This window comes from Amblyraja radiata, chromosome 14, assembly GCF_010909765.2.
Source record: "Amblyraja radiata isolate CabotCenter1 chromosome 14, sAmbRad1.1.pri, whole genome shotgun sequence".
Lineage (NCBI taxonomy): Eukaryota > Metazoa > Chordata > Chondrichthyes > Rajiformes > Rajidae > Amblyraja > Amblyraja radiata.
In genome coordinates, this window is record NC_045969.1 from 54,892,109 (window position 1) to 54,904,957 (window position 12,849).

At 43.7% G+C, this 12,849-nt stretch overlaps 1 protein-coding gene across 2 annotated transcripts in view; it reads right to left on the reverse strand.

Moving 5' to 3' along the window:
- Positions 1-310: 310 nt before the first annotated feature.
- The window catches only part of ildr2 (immunoglobulin like domain containing receptor 2), a 94,059-nt gene continuing 81,520 nt past the window's right edge, over positions 311-12,849 (reverse strand). Inside the window, exons 7-10 of one of the 2 annotated variants that reach the window (XM_033033390.1) lie at positions 11,185-11,307; positions 9,186-9,381; positions 6,705-7,344; positions 311-1,683 (exon numbers count right to left, since the gene is read on the reverse strand). In XM_033033390.1, the coding sequence (XP_032889281.1) occupies positions 1,648-1,683; positions 6,705-7,344; positions 9,186-9,381; positions 11,185-11,307 (995 nt within the window). In that variant the 3' untranslated portion in view covers positions 311-1,647. The remainder of the gene's footprint in view (positions 1,684-6,704; positions 7,345-9,185; positions 9,382-11,184; positions 11,308-12,849) is intronic. The other variant, XM_033033391.1, reaches the window with a different exon arrangement.

Consider the following 12,849-nt stretch of genomic DNA (forward strand, 5'->3'; position numbering starts at 1 on the left):
TAAAGTGAATGGAGAGAACTGACCCATGAAAGAATAGAACAAGAATTTAATTTTAATCACCAAAGGAATTGATAGAGCAGCTGGAATTTATTTTCTCTTGGCAGGGCCGGCCTTAAGCCAATTGGACCAATTGCTCCCAATTGGGCCCCGCGCCTAAGGGGGCTCCGCGCTCCGTGCTAGTGCCGCTAATCTTCGCCTGGAGAAGACTATATTGCGGTCTGCAGTTGCTTGGACTGTTGCTGAATGAGCGGGAGTGTTGAATCCCTTCTGCATTGCTTTTAGTAACGGCATCCTTTATACGATGCAACGCAGGCTCACCAATTGTTCCCAATTGGTCCCCGCACTTCCTAAGGCCGGCCCTGTCTCTTGGGTAGTATAGTGTTGGAATTGGAATTCCACGTCAAAAATGTTGTGGAAGTGGAATCTATAACGGATTTAATTATAGCCTGGGACTGGATGTCAAGTTTCCCGAAAGGCTTTGGGAGGATGCTACAAGCTAGAGACAGACAGAGCGAAATGCCGGGAGAACAAAGGAGCGCAGTGAAAATAGTCACGTCATTGACATGTGGTGAGAGCAGAGCTGAAGGTAACTTCACGGCTAAGGCAGTGCGGCCTGGAGAAGATAGGGTGCCTGGAACGGACAAATTGTAAAATAACTATAATGGGAAGGAGATATGAACAGGCGACATAATTAAGAACTCCCTCGCCTGATAAGGAATGAAGATGTGTTTTGTTTATTCAGCCCTTGGAGGAGTGACAGGTTGAAATGATTGACTGTAAAGCCATGAGAGCCTTGGGTTGGAACAAAGGCGTACTTTTGAAGATGGAAGGAAAATGAGTATAAAAGAAGGGCGGTCCGAGGCATTGGCAGCGACAAGCCGGGAACAACCATCACAAGAAGGAGGGACCTGAGATTACCCCCTACCAACAGAGTGGATCTGGCCATTCATTCATATCTGACTCCAAGTCATGAGCTTTGTGATTTAGTTTAAGAAGTGATGTTGAAATAGTAAAGTAAATGAGAAATTATTTGCATGCATGTTTAAAGTTACCCAAGTTTTAATACAGATTAAGTTGTACTGAACTAAACTAAACCTTGGTTTAGAGCCTTTTGTTCGACACGTCACTTGATACCCTATAGAGGTAATAGGGTCAACATAATAAAACAGTAAATATTAGAACTATGAAAGAAAAGCAAATATAGAAGTGACAAATTGGCTCGTCCCTTCAGAAAGCCAGCATGATCTTTAGTTGTGTCCTATCATTCTTTGATTCTCAGGCTTGTATTTGATACATGGTAAATTGTATGCTAATGGCCACACTCAGCTGAACTGAATCAGTCACTAGATACAAAGAGATGATTCCTAAATTCCAGAGTAATACCATAGAAGCTGGCATAAAGGATGTCATATTAATGTAGTGTTCTGTACATGTAAACCAATCTGACAAATCTGCCAGAGACTCACACTACTGGACATATGGAACTGGGGCAGAGCTCCCCAGGGTTGTGCAACATGTTTAAGCAAGCGTTGATGAGGCCCATGTTGAACACAAAACATGTCGTCAGCATTCTGAAGTCCATGGCATTTCCCCTTTGTCAAACAGCATAAGCTTAGAGGCAGAAACTTCCCATCCTCCTTTTTGCTTTTACACCACAAGAGCATCTCTGGCTGGGAAAAGATTCTGCAAGACAAAAACACAATCACCAATTACAAAAGGGATTTAACAATATGTTCCTTAAAAATATCTGTCACAAAGTTCTAGAGAGATACAGGTAACCCCCACATTATGGCCGATTGTGTAATGGGGATTTGCGCTTCACAATCTCTGGCCAAATATTTATGATAAGGAATAACATTTCCTTTCACTGGTATATACGTGGAGGGGTAGGGGAGGTGAAAACGAAGTAAATACGAAATGCGAGAAAACTAATAAATGGCATTTTTTATTTTGAGTTACTCAATAGTGTGGGGACAATGTGTTTTGGATATGATAACACCGAGTTGATGTTGGCAGTCACAGCCTAGCCCCACCTTTGCCATGCCCTCCCCAGTCCGAGGACTTATCAACAGACATATCGGAGTACCACTCTCTTAATCTGCAAGGCATGTTCTCTGATGCACTGTATTGTGGGGTTGCAGTTGGCATGGCCAGCTTGTTAAAGTAGCCCCTCAGCCACACATAAACCCACTACCCTCCTGAACGTCTACATCTACTTTCTCCCACAATCTCTGATCCTGGAAACCTTTCCTCTTCTCCCACATCCCCTCCCTTCCTAAACTCTTGTGTAGGAAAGAAGTGCAGATGCTGGTTTATACCGAAGATACACACAAAAAGGTGGAATAACTCAACGGGTCAGAGCATCTCTGGAGAAAAGGAATAAGTGACATTTCTGGTCGAGACCCTTCTGAGGAAAGATCTCGACCCGAAATGTCACATATTTCCTTTCTCCAGAGATGCTGTCTGACCCTCTAAGCCACCCCAGCCTTTTGCGTCTACCACAACTCTTTCCTAATCCACAAATGTTAGTGCCCCTCGTTACTGAGTGACTGAAAATTAAAATTGACAAAATTTGTTTACGTGAGCCTTGTCCATCCCCAGAGTCATATGCCTAAGCTGATAGATAATGTCAGTGGATCATTTTGTCATTTTGATCATTTTGAGAATAAAATGGCTTAATAAAGGAGGAATGTATCTCCACATAACATGGAAATTAATTGGGAAAAGGGAGTTCAAGTTACAGAAAACCACGGACATAGGGGTTATCTGTATTGGAGACAAGTCCTTAACCCACTGAGTCCACTCGGACCATCAACCATCCATTAGGATGAATGAGATCGTGGATATTTATTGTAGGAAGGAACTGCAGAAGCTGGTTTAAACTGAAGATAGACACAAAATGCTGGAGTAACTCAGCGGGACAGGCAGCATCTCTGGAGAGAAGGAAAGGGTGACGTTTCGGGTCGAGCCCCATCTTCAGACTGAGTCGAGGGAGATTGAGAGACAAGGAAGTGTAAGGTGTGAAAATGAAACAAAGGGGATACAGTTCAAGGTAAATATGGAATAGATCATTGTTAGCTAGGAGAAGTATATGTAAACGCGGACAATCAGACTAGTCATAGAGCTGGGAAGGGGAGAAGGATGGAGAGAGAGAAGGCAAGGGTTACCTGATGTTAGAGAAGTCAATATTGCTACTGCTGGGGTGTAAGCTGCCCAAGCGAAATATGAGGTGCTGTTCCTCCAATTTGCGCTGGGTCTCACTCTGACAATGGAGGAGGCCCAGGACAGAAAGGTCAGTGTGGGAATGGGAGGGGGAGTTAGAGTGTTAAGCAACCGGGAGATCAGGTAGGTTTAGGCTAACTGAGCGGAGATGTTCAGCCAAACGATCGGCGAGCCTATGCTTGGTCTCACCGATATATAGGAGTCCACGCCTGGAACAGCGGATACAGTAGATGAGGTTGGAGGAGGTGCAAGTGAACCTCTGCCTCAACTGAAAAGACTGTTTGGGTCTTTGGACGTAGTCGAGGGGGGATGTATAGGGACAGGTGCTGCATCTCCTGCGGTTGCAGGGGAAAGTACCTGGGGAGGGGGTGGTTTGGGTGGGAATGGATGTTAACCAGGGAGTTGCGGAGGGAACAGTCTCTGCGGAAAGCAGTGGAGATGGGAAGATATGGCTAGTGGTGGGATCCCGTTGGAGGTGGTGAAAATGGCGGAGGATTACGTGCGGTATGCGATGGATGATGGGGTGAAAGGTGAGGACTAGGGGGTCTCTGTCCCTGTTATGACCAGAGGGAGGGGGAGCAAGAGCGGAGCTGTGGGATATCGAGGAGACCCTAGTGAGGACCTCATCTATGATGGAAGAGGGAAATCCCCGTTCCCTAAAGAATGAGGACATCCCAGATATCCTGGTATGGAACACCTCATCTTGGGCGCAGATGCAGTGTAGACGGGGGAATTGGGAGTAGAGGATAGAGTCTCTACAGGAAGCAGGGTGGGAAGAAGTGTAGTCTAGATAGTTGTGGGAGTCAGTGGGTTCACAGTAAATGTCAGTCGATAGTCTCTCTACTGTGATGGAGACTGTGAGATCAAGAGACAGTAGGGAGATGTCGGAGATGGTCCAAGTATATTTGAGTGCAAGATGGAAATTAGTTGTAAAGTTAATGAAGTGAGTGAGTTCTGTATGGGTGCAGGAGGCAGCACCGATGCAGTCGTCTATGTAGCGGAGATAGAGATTGGGGATAGGGCCAGTGTACGTCTGGAACAGGGATTATTCGACATACCCTACTAAGATGTCGACATAGCTGGGGCCCATATGGGTGCTCATGGATACGCCTTGGATTTGTAGGAAGTGGGAGGAGTCGAAGGAGAATTTGTTAAGAGTAAGGACCAGCTCCACTAGGCGGCGGAGAGTGTTGGAAGAGGGAAATTGGCTGGTTCTGCGGTCGAGGAAGAAACGGAGGGCTTTAAAACAGAGGGGCATGGAGATGTAGAGTGACTGAACATCCACAGTAAAGATGAGGGAGTGGGGGCCTGGAAAACGGAAGTCATTGAAGAAACGAAGGGTGTGTGAGGTGTCTTGGACATGGGTATGGAGGGATTGGATCAGGGGGGATAGGATGGAGACAAGGTATGTGGAAATTAATTCAGTGGGGCAGAAGCAAGCAGAAACGTTGGGTCTGCCAGGGCAGTTCTGTTTATGAATTTCGCTGAAGAGATAAAACCGAGCCGTGCGGGGCTGGGGAACGGTAAGGATGGAGGCTTTGGAGGGCAGACAGCCGGAAGTGATAAAAATCAGACATGGTCTGTGAGATTGTGGCCTGGTGCTCATCTGTGGGATCACGACTGTCCTCGTTTACATTTTATCTCTGTTTGCTTTGTTGTTACCTTCTCCTAGCTAACAATGATCTACTCTACATTTGCCCTGATCTCCATCCCCTTTGTCTGGTTTTCACACCTTACACTTCCGTATCTCTGTGTCTCCCTCTCCCCTGACTCAGTCTGAAGAAGGGTCTTGACCCAAAGCATCACCCATTCCTTCGATCCAGAGTTGCTGCCTGTCCTGCTGAGTTACCATTGGAAACTTATATTGGCTCCTCTGTTGCCATAATGCATTGCGTGGGACATGGTTGTCTACCATCAAATATTGAACCTACGAGGCCGGATCTGTTGTGTAGGAAGGAACTGTAGATGTTGGTTTAAACCGAAGATAGACACAAAAAGCTGGAGTAACTCAGTGGGACAGGCAGCATCTATGGAGAGAAGGAATGGGTGTTGTTTCGGGTTGAGACCCTTCTTCAGACTGGTCAATCGTCTGAAGAAAGGTCTCGAGCCAAAATGTCACCCATTCCTTCTCTCCAGAGATGCTGCCTGTCCCGCTGAATTACATAGAAACATAGAAAATAGGTGCAGGAGGAGGCCATTCGGCACTTCGAGCCAGCACTGCCATTCACTGTGATCATGGCTGATCGTCCCCAATCAATAACCCGTGCCTGCCTTCTCCCCATATCCCTTGATTCCACTACCCCCTGGAGCCCCATCTAACTCTCTCTTAAATCCATCCAGTGACTTGGCCTCCACTGCCCTCTGTGGCAGGGAATTCCACAAATTCACAACTCTCTGGGTGAAAAAGTTTTTTCTCACCGCAGTCTTAAATGGCCTCCCCTTTATTCTAAGACTGTGGCCCCTGGTTCTGGACTTGCCCAACATTGGGCTCCAGCTTTTTGTGTCCATCTTCATCTTTAATTTATTCTAAAGTATATAAAAATCACAACTACAAAATTGTTATGATAACTACAAACCAAAAATAAATCAATACCTCATTTGACTATTTTGGAAACAAACAGGTCATCTTTCACGAGGTGGCTCGAGAAAAAACTCAATGAGGGATAGTCACCGTTAAACATGCTCATTTTTTTCAATCTGTTGATTTTAATTACAATTCAAGAATGAAGATTAGTCTTACCAAGCTTTGGTTTCCTCCCACATCCCAAACACGTAAGGGGTTTGTAGGTTAATTGGCCTCTGTAAATTGCCCCTAGTGTATAGGGAGCGCATGAGAATGTGGGATAACATGGAACTGGTGTGAAGCGGTAACCGATGGTCGGCATGGACTCGGTGGGCCGAAGGGCCTGTTTCCATGACGTATCGCTACACTAAACTAAACACGCATTCATTCATGTGCAAAAGTTAATCATTCCATTTGTCTTAGAGTGATGAATATCATGAATGATTTTTTACTATGCATTCATCTTCTGATCGCAAGAATAGGATTTCCTAAATTGCTACACATTTTTCTTTCAATTTCTCTCATGCTAATGATAATGATGAAAAGTTTCACAATTCACCATGGAATGATTCCCTTGCAATGATAATTTCAAACCAGCTTCACCCTGGTCCCTGTGCCATCAATTCCTGAGAATAAATGTGCAAGCAGATATCTTTTGTATCTTTCCAGAGAATGGAGCAAGGTAAAAGGCAGAAACTCTGCATCAGCTACACTGAGAGACCAGGAATCAGATATTTGGCAGACCTTAGCAAAATTTAAAAATATTGTTTTCTAGAACTGACAAACTCCATCAGCATAAAATGTATTAACACAAAATAATACTCAAATTTTAATTAAATATATTGCAAAGAAGCTGTGCAAGTTCCAAAAAGATATCGATTTTATTTTACTTTTTATTGAAAGAAACCAAAGAACTTACAGTTTTCTTCTGTCTTGTTTGCTCTTTGCGCTCATGAGCATTCTCCATTTTATGATAGTAGACCCTTGTTGGCACTTCCTCTGCCCTAATCTTCTGTAAATGCATCTCAGTATAAGGAGGCAGTGTCTCTTCTTCTTCTGTCCTGTAACTGGAGGATTTCCCATTGTAATGGTCATTGGCCCGCTTAATACTAGCTTTGGAAGGAGTTTCACTGCTGTAGCTTTCATTGTAAGATCTGCCTTTGGCCTTTTTCTCCAGTACACTGTTCATGAAAGCATCATCATAGGTTCTGCCGCCATCATTTGTACATCTTAATGGATATTCTTCCTGCTTATCTCTCTTCCTTTGACTGTTATAAATATGTCCTTGGTCAGCTTCATAGAGTTCATGCCTGCTCTGAATCCTTTTGTTGTAATAATCATCCAAGGAACTTCCTTGATTGTGGTATCGATCTCTGAGTGCCTTGTAATACTGCCCTCTGTCAGCCTCTTTCCTTTCTCGTCGTTCTGGCTCCAGGGAGTTGCCTCTCCTTCCCCGATAATGATAGGATTCTGCAAATTCTTCCAGTTCATCGAGTGACTTTGCTTGTTCGTTGTCGTGCAGTTCAATTCGTTGTCTTTCACAAGATCGAGACCGCGACCTAGTTAATAAACAATAAATATTCTTACCAGCTTTTTACACAACTTTAGAATGAACTACATTTTTATTTAAAGTGTAATTACCACCATTTAATTTTGTGAAATATATACATAGTAAAAACTTTAAAAGATTAAGGGCCTGTCCCACTTGCATGTGATTGCATGCGTTTGGCACGACCGGCCGGAAGCGGAGGCATCGTGTGGCCACGCGGGGGCCGGTCACACTGAGAAGCGCGGAGGAGTATGTAGTTGTGCACGACATTTTTTTAGTGAAAAAAATCTTCGCGCGCCAACGGCCTGTTGCGGAACTGACGGCCAAAGTGGGACAGGCCCAAGACCCTGGCGTGACGCAACGTCTCACCTCCAACAGCAGCAGAAGCAGGCAAACGATCGCCGAACTCGGCCTGGGGCTCACGGCCGTTGCGGTCCGGATCCGCCCCCACTTCTACTCCCAGAGCGGGGCCACGAAAATTGAAGATAGACACAAAATGCAGGAGTAACTCAGCGGGACCGGCAGCATATCTGGAGAGAAGCAATGGGTGACGTTTCGGGTCAAGACCCTTCTTTTCAGACTGAAGAAGGGTCTCGACACGAAACGTCACCCATTGCTTCTCTCCAGAGATGCTACCGGTCCTGCTGAGTTACTCCAGCTTTGTGTCCATCTTCAAATGATGTCACGTGTCCAGATGGTTGTGCGTACGCATGTAATCGTGCCCGACCTTCGCAGGACCATCGCGGCTCAACGCGACCTCGAGGTTGCGTAATTTGCTTGCCAAGGACACGCGAGTGTGACAGGCCCTTAAGTCTTTTTTAAGACTTCATTCAACAATATATACACCATCTCTGGTGGTTCTCATTTCATTTTAACGTTGGGTTAGGAGTGTGAAAGTTATTAATCTACTCAAATTCTAAAATTACAGAATATAAATTAAATACTGGTTGTTCTTAGAACTGAAACAACTTGAAATGTTATAGAGAAGCTTCATCTGTATTTAGAAGTGCATGCAAGGACCATTACACTTCTGACTAGAACTGCATTGGTACCACTGAAGACATTTATGCTTGGGGTCAGAGAATGTAGGTCAGGCAATAAACTAGTACTTTGGATTGGTGTTCACCAAGGGAAGGACATGGCGGATAGTAAACCAGTATGGAGTATACTAATATGCTGGAGGTGGTTTTTGGACATTTGGGAACATTAAGGTGGATAAATCCCCAGGGCCTGATGGGATTTATCCCAGGTTAATGAAAGAGGCAAGATAGATTGCTGGGGCCTTTGCAAGATATTTGTATCCTCTCTAGCCTCATACAGGTCCTGGAGGTTTGGAGAGAAATCAATATTGTTCCTTCTCTTAAGATGAGAAAGAGGGATAATTCAGGAAATGATAGCCTTTGAGCCACACGTCAATGGTAGGGAAGCTACTGCAGAGGATTCTTGGGGATCGGGAATTACTTGCTTTTGGCAGAGAATTGGGTTAATTATAATGGTGGAAACAAATATGGCGTTGTGTGTAAGAGGCGCACGTGAATATGCAGGGAACGAAGGGATAAGGATCATTTGCAGACAGAGGAAATGAGTTTAATTTGACATCATTGTCGACACTGACATCATCGACTGAAGTACCTGTTCCTGAGCTGTACTATTCAACGTTCTAATTGTGCATCTTGTTCGGCAGCAATGCTTTTCCATCAGTCACAATTCAGACATGTGTCAATTTTCATTTTTAGAGATAGAGATGACAGGAATAATATGTCCAAAAACAAAATAGCTCCAAAGGTTATTACGAAGATCAACTTTAATACTATACGTTGTTTTTCAGATTGAACATTGCTTTGGCTGTACCTGCTATTGCAGCATTCACTGTCTCTCTTTGCTTTGCTCTTGAAATGTCCCGATCCTCTCACCAGCTGAGCCCTGAATGCCAAGTCAATATCCTGGTCAGTAACTGGAGGTTGCATTTGTTTTCGAGCCTGGCAGAAGTTCTGGCAGAAATCGGTGTTCTGATCATGCAGTGAACTTAACTCTGACATGTTGCTCGCTGTATATAATACAAGTAGTTTAGATCATTCATTTATATCTTTATCTAATGTTTTCACGATGGGTTAATGTTACAAAAGAAAACAACAGAATTCTTCGAAAACCATTCAAAATGCAAAACACATTTACTGATTTGCGTATGAAAAGGGAAAGAAACGCTGAACTCAATTGAAAAGAGTCAAAGCTGGGATTTCCCACAGAAATGTTCTTTGAGTAAACATGTGTTGGCATCAGATCAGTAAATCATTCTGCTCTTTGTGGAACAGCTACTATGTGCCCGATTGTTGTTCACGTGCTAGATCTTGACATTATGAAGGACCTTAAAGAAAACAATTTTTGGTGCAAATGGATGATCACCATAAAATATTTCTGCAAGTGGACGGATTTACCCTGCACAAGAAACACATCACAATAGTCTTATGTTGGAGCACGTGGAGATTCCAACAACAAGATTGGTGAATGTGGAACCAGATCTTTAAAGACAAGATTTTTATACATTTTCCAATAAACTGGTACTAATTCCAGTCCAAAGTTTCTCTGAAAGCAATACTGAATGTGGAAAGGACTAAAGTATTCCTGATCAGATATAGTCCCCCTTAGTTTGATGAGCACAGCACAGAACCAGGCTAATCATCCCATGGTGATCTGTCAAGGACCACTCCTGCTGGTCCTAGGCAGGATTTCCTTCGCTCCATAGATGCTGCTGCACCCGCTGAGTTTCTCCACCACTTTTGTCTACCTTCGATTTTCCAGCATCTGCAGTTCCTTCTTAAACACTCCTGCTGGTCCTACTCCCTATCTCTGTCACACAGCTCTGAAAAAAATCCTTCCTCAATTAATTTTCCATTTCCCTTTTAAAAACTACTGTTCAATCTATTTCCACCAAAATATATAGCAAAGTGTTACAATCTCTAATCATTAGTTGTGTAAAGAGCAATTTCTTCTGTTGGGTTCTACTAAGTTTTCACAGCATTCCTAAAGTGTTTTGTAAAAAGTTTTGCATAATTCTCAGCTTTTGTATAGGCATGGATCCCCTTTCCTATATTAATTGCTTTATTAACCTGCCATCTTCAAGGTTTATGTGCAAATATCCCAGGTTACCCCCCCCCCCCCCAACCCCCATTTAAAATGACACCAATGAATATGAAGTATTCATTTTTCCTATCAAAATGTTTCACCTCCTACTTTCCTGAATTGAACTTATGACCTTTGTGCTGTCTGTCTTCCTGACCTCACCAATCATAATATTGCCACGTTTCATTCCATCGGAAAGCTTTGAAGTTGACCCTAGTAACTAGAAGATAGACACAAATTGCTGGGGTAACTCAGCGAGACAGGCAGCGTTTCTGGAGAAAAGGAATGGATGACGTTTCGGGTCAAGACCCTTCGTCAGCTAGAATATCGCTATTGTAATCTGCAGCTGGTTTTATAGTCCGAGAGATGGCTGAGTTTAGTACTTCCATCTTATGTGTAATCGCAGGGACATTGATGAACAATTCACATATTTGCACCCATGTTTTGGGGACCTCACACCAGTTAGTAGTTGAACTAAAGATTGCCTGGATCTCTGCACTTGAAATTAAATACTTCAAAATCTAGCGGATTCAATGGAAGATCTCAAATTCAGGGAAACCATACGGCAATCTATTTATAAATCATATGCAGAAATGAAACTAATTAATTATGACAGTGAAAACTGAAGTAAAACAAGTGGCTGAAAGGTCCTGTGAAATTGGTATTTTGCTGAAGCAGCAGACTTATTAAAGAAATCAGCACTGATTATCAGTTATCTCTTAATACCTACAAGCCATACACTGCTCATATTTTCTCCGAGTGGGATCAAACTGTGCCAGCTCCTTTTCCACATAGTAAAGGACTTTCATTGAGTCTCGCTCTTTGTTAGCTTGAATCCTGTATCCACTGCATACTGAGGAGGAAATAGAAATATTACAACCCAAGCCTCAAATCCATTGAGATACAATAGCTATGTGACCATCTCTACCCTTCTCTTCCCCAACAGACACATCTGCCATTCAACCACTCCTTACCTCGATCCACTCATCACCAGCCACCTCTTGCCTCACCCCTTCCCCCACCTCTTTCTTACCCCTTTTCCAGTCTTGAAGAAGAGTCCCAACCCAAAATGTTGTATGTCTACTTCCCTCCACAGATGTCTGCCTGAGAGGTGCATTAAATCATGAGAAGAATAGATACAGTGAATGTACAGTCTTTTACCCAGAGTGGGGGAATCCAGAACTAGAGGACATAGGTTTACGGTGAAAACCCGAGGGGCAGCTTTTTCCACATAGGATGTGGTGGATATATGGATCAAGCTGCCAGAGGAGGCAGTTGAGGCAAGTACGAATAGCAAATAATGTTCAAAAAGATACTTGGACAGGTATATGGATAGCAAAAGTTTCGAGCAAAATGGGCAAAATGCGGGAAAATGGGACTGGTTTAAATGGGGCATCTTGGTCAGCATGAATGAGTTAGGCCGAAGGGCCCCTTTCCCTGGCAATGACTTAATAGACAATAGACCATAGGTGCAGGAGTAGGCTATTCCGCCCTTCGAGCCAGCACCGCCATTCAATGTGATCATGGCTGATCATCCACAATCAGTACCCTGTTCCTGCCTTCTCCCCATATCCCCTGACTCCGCTATCTTTAAGAGCCATATCTAGCTCTCTCTTGAAATTATCCAGAGAACTGGCCTCCACCGCCCTCTGGGGCAGAGAATTCCACAGACTCGCAACTCTCTGTGTGAAAAAGTGTTTCCTCATCTCCGTTCTAAATGGCTTACCCCTTATTCTTAAACCGTGGCCCCTGATTCTGGACTCCCCCAACATCGGTAATATATTTCTTGCCTCTAGCGTGTCCAAACCCTTAACAATCTTACATGTTTCAATAAAATACCCTCTCATCCTTCTAAATTCCAGAGTATACAAGCCCAGCCGCTCCATTCTCTCAGCACATGACAGTCCCGGCATCCCGGGGATAACCTTGTGAATCTACGCTGCACTCCCTCAATAGCAAGAATGTCCTTCCTCAAATTAGGGGACCAAAAAATTAAGAGTTCCTCCGCAATTTGTTTTTTGCTCAAGATTCTATCACCTGCATTCGCTTGTATCTCCACTGTGAGCATTCGGCTAGTCATACCTATTGGGAATGCACTAGGTGGAGCGCATGATCTCATACCATGGTCTAAGGAAGCCTGGGACAGTTACACAAATTGCATGGAACCATTTGTGTTGAAATTTTAATTTTTGTTGTTCAATTCGTTTGATTTGTTTTCTTTTGGATTATAAATTGGTGAATTCTTTACGATGAACGGTGAGATTATAGTGGGATTGAATCTAGTCTGTTCCTGAGCTTCCATGATTAGCAAGGACAGTCAAATCATTTCATGCAAGCACGCAAATATACCAGGGATAATTTTAAATGAGTAAACCATTGACATTGATGTTTGGTA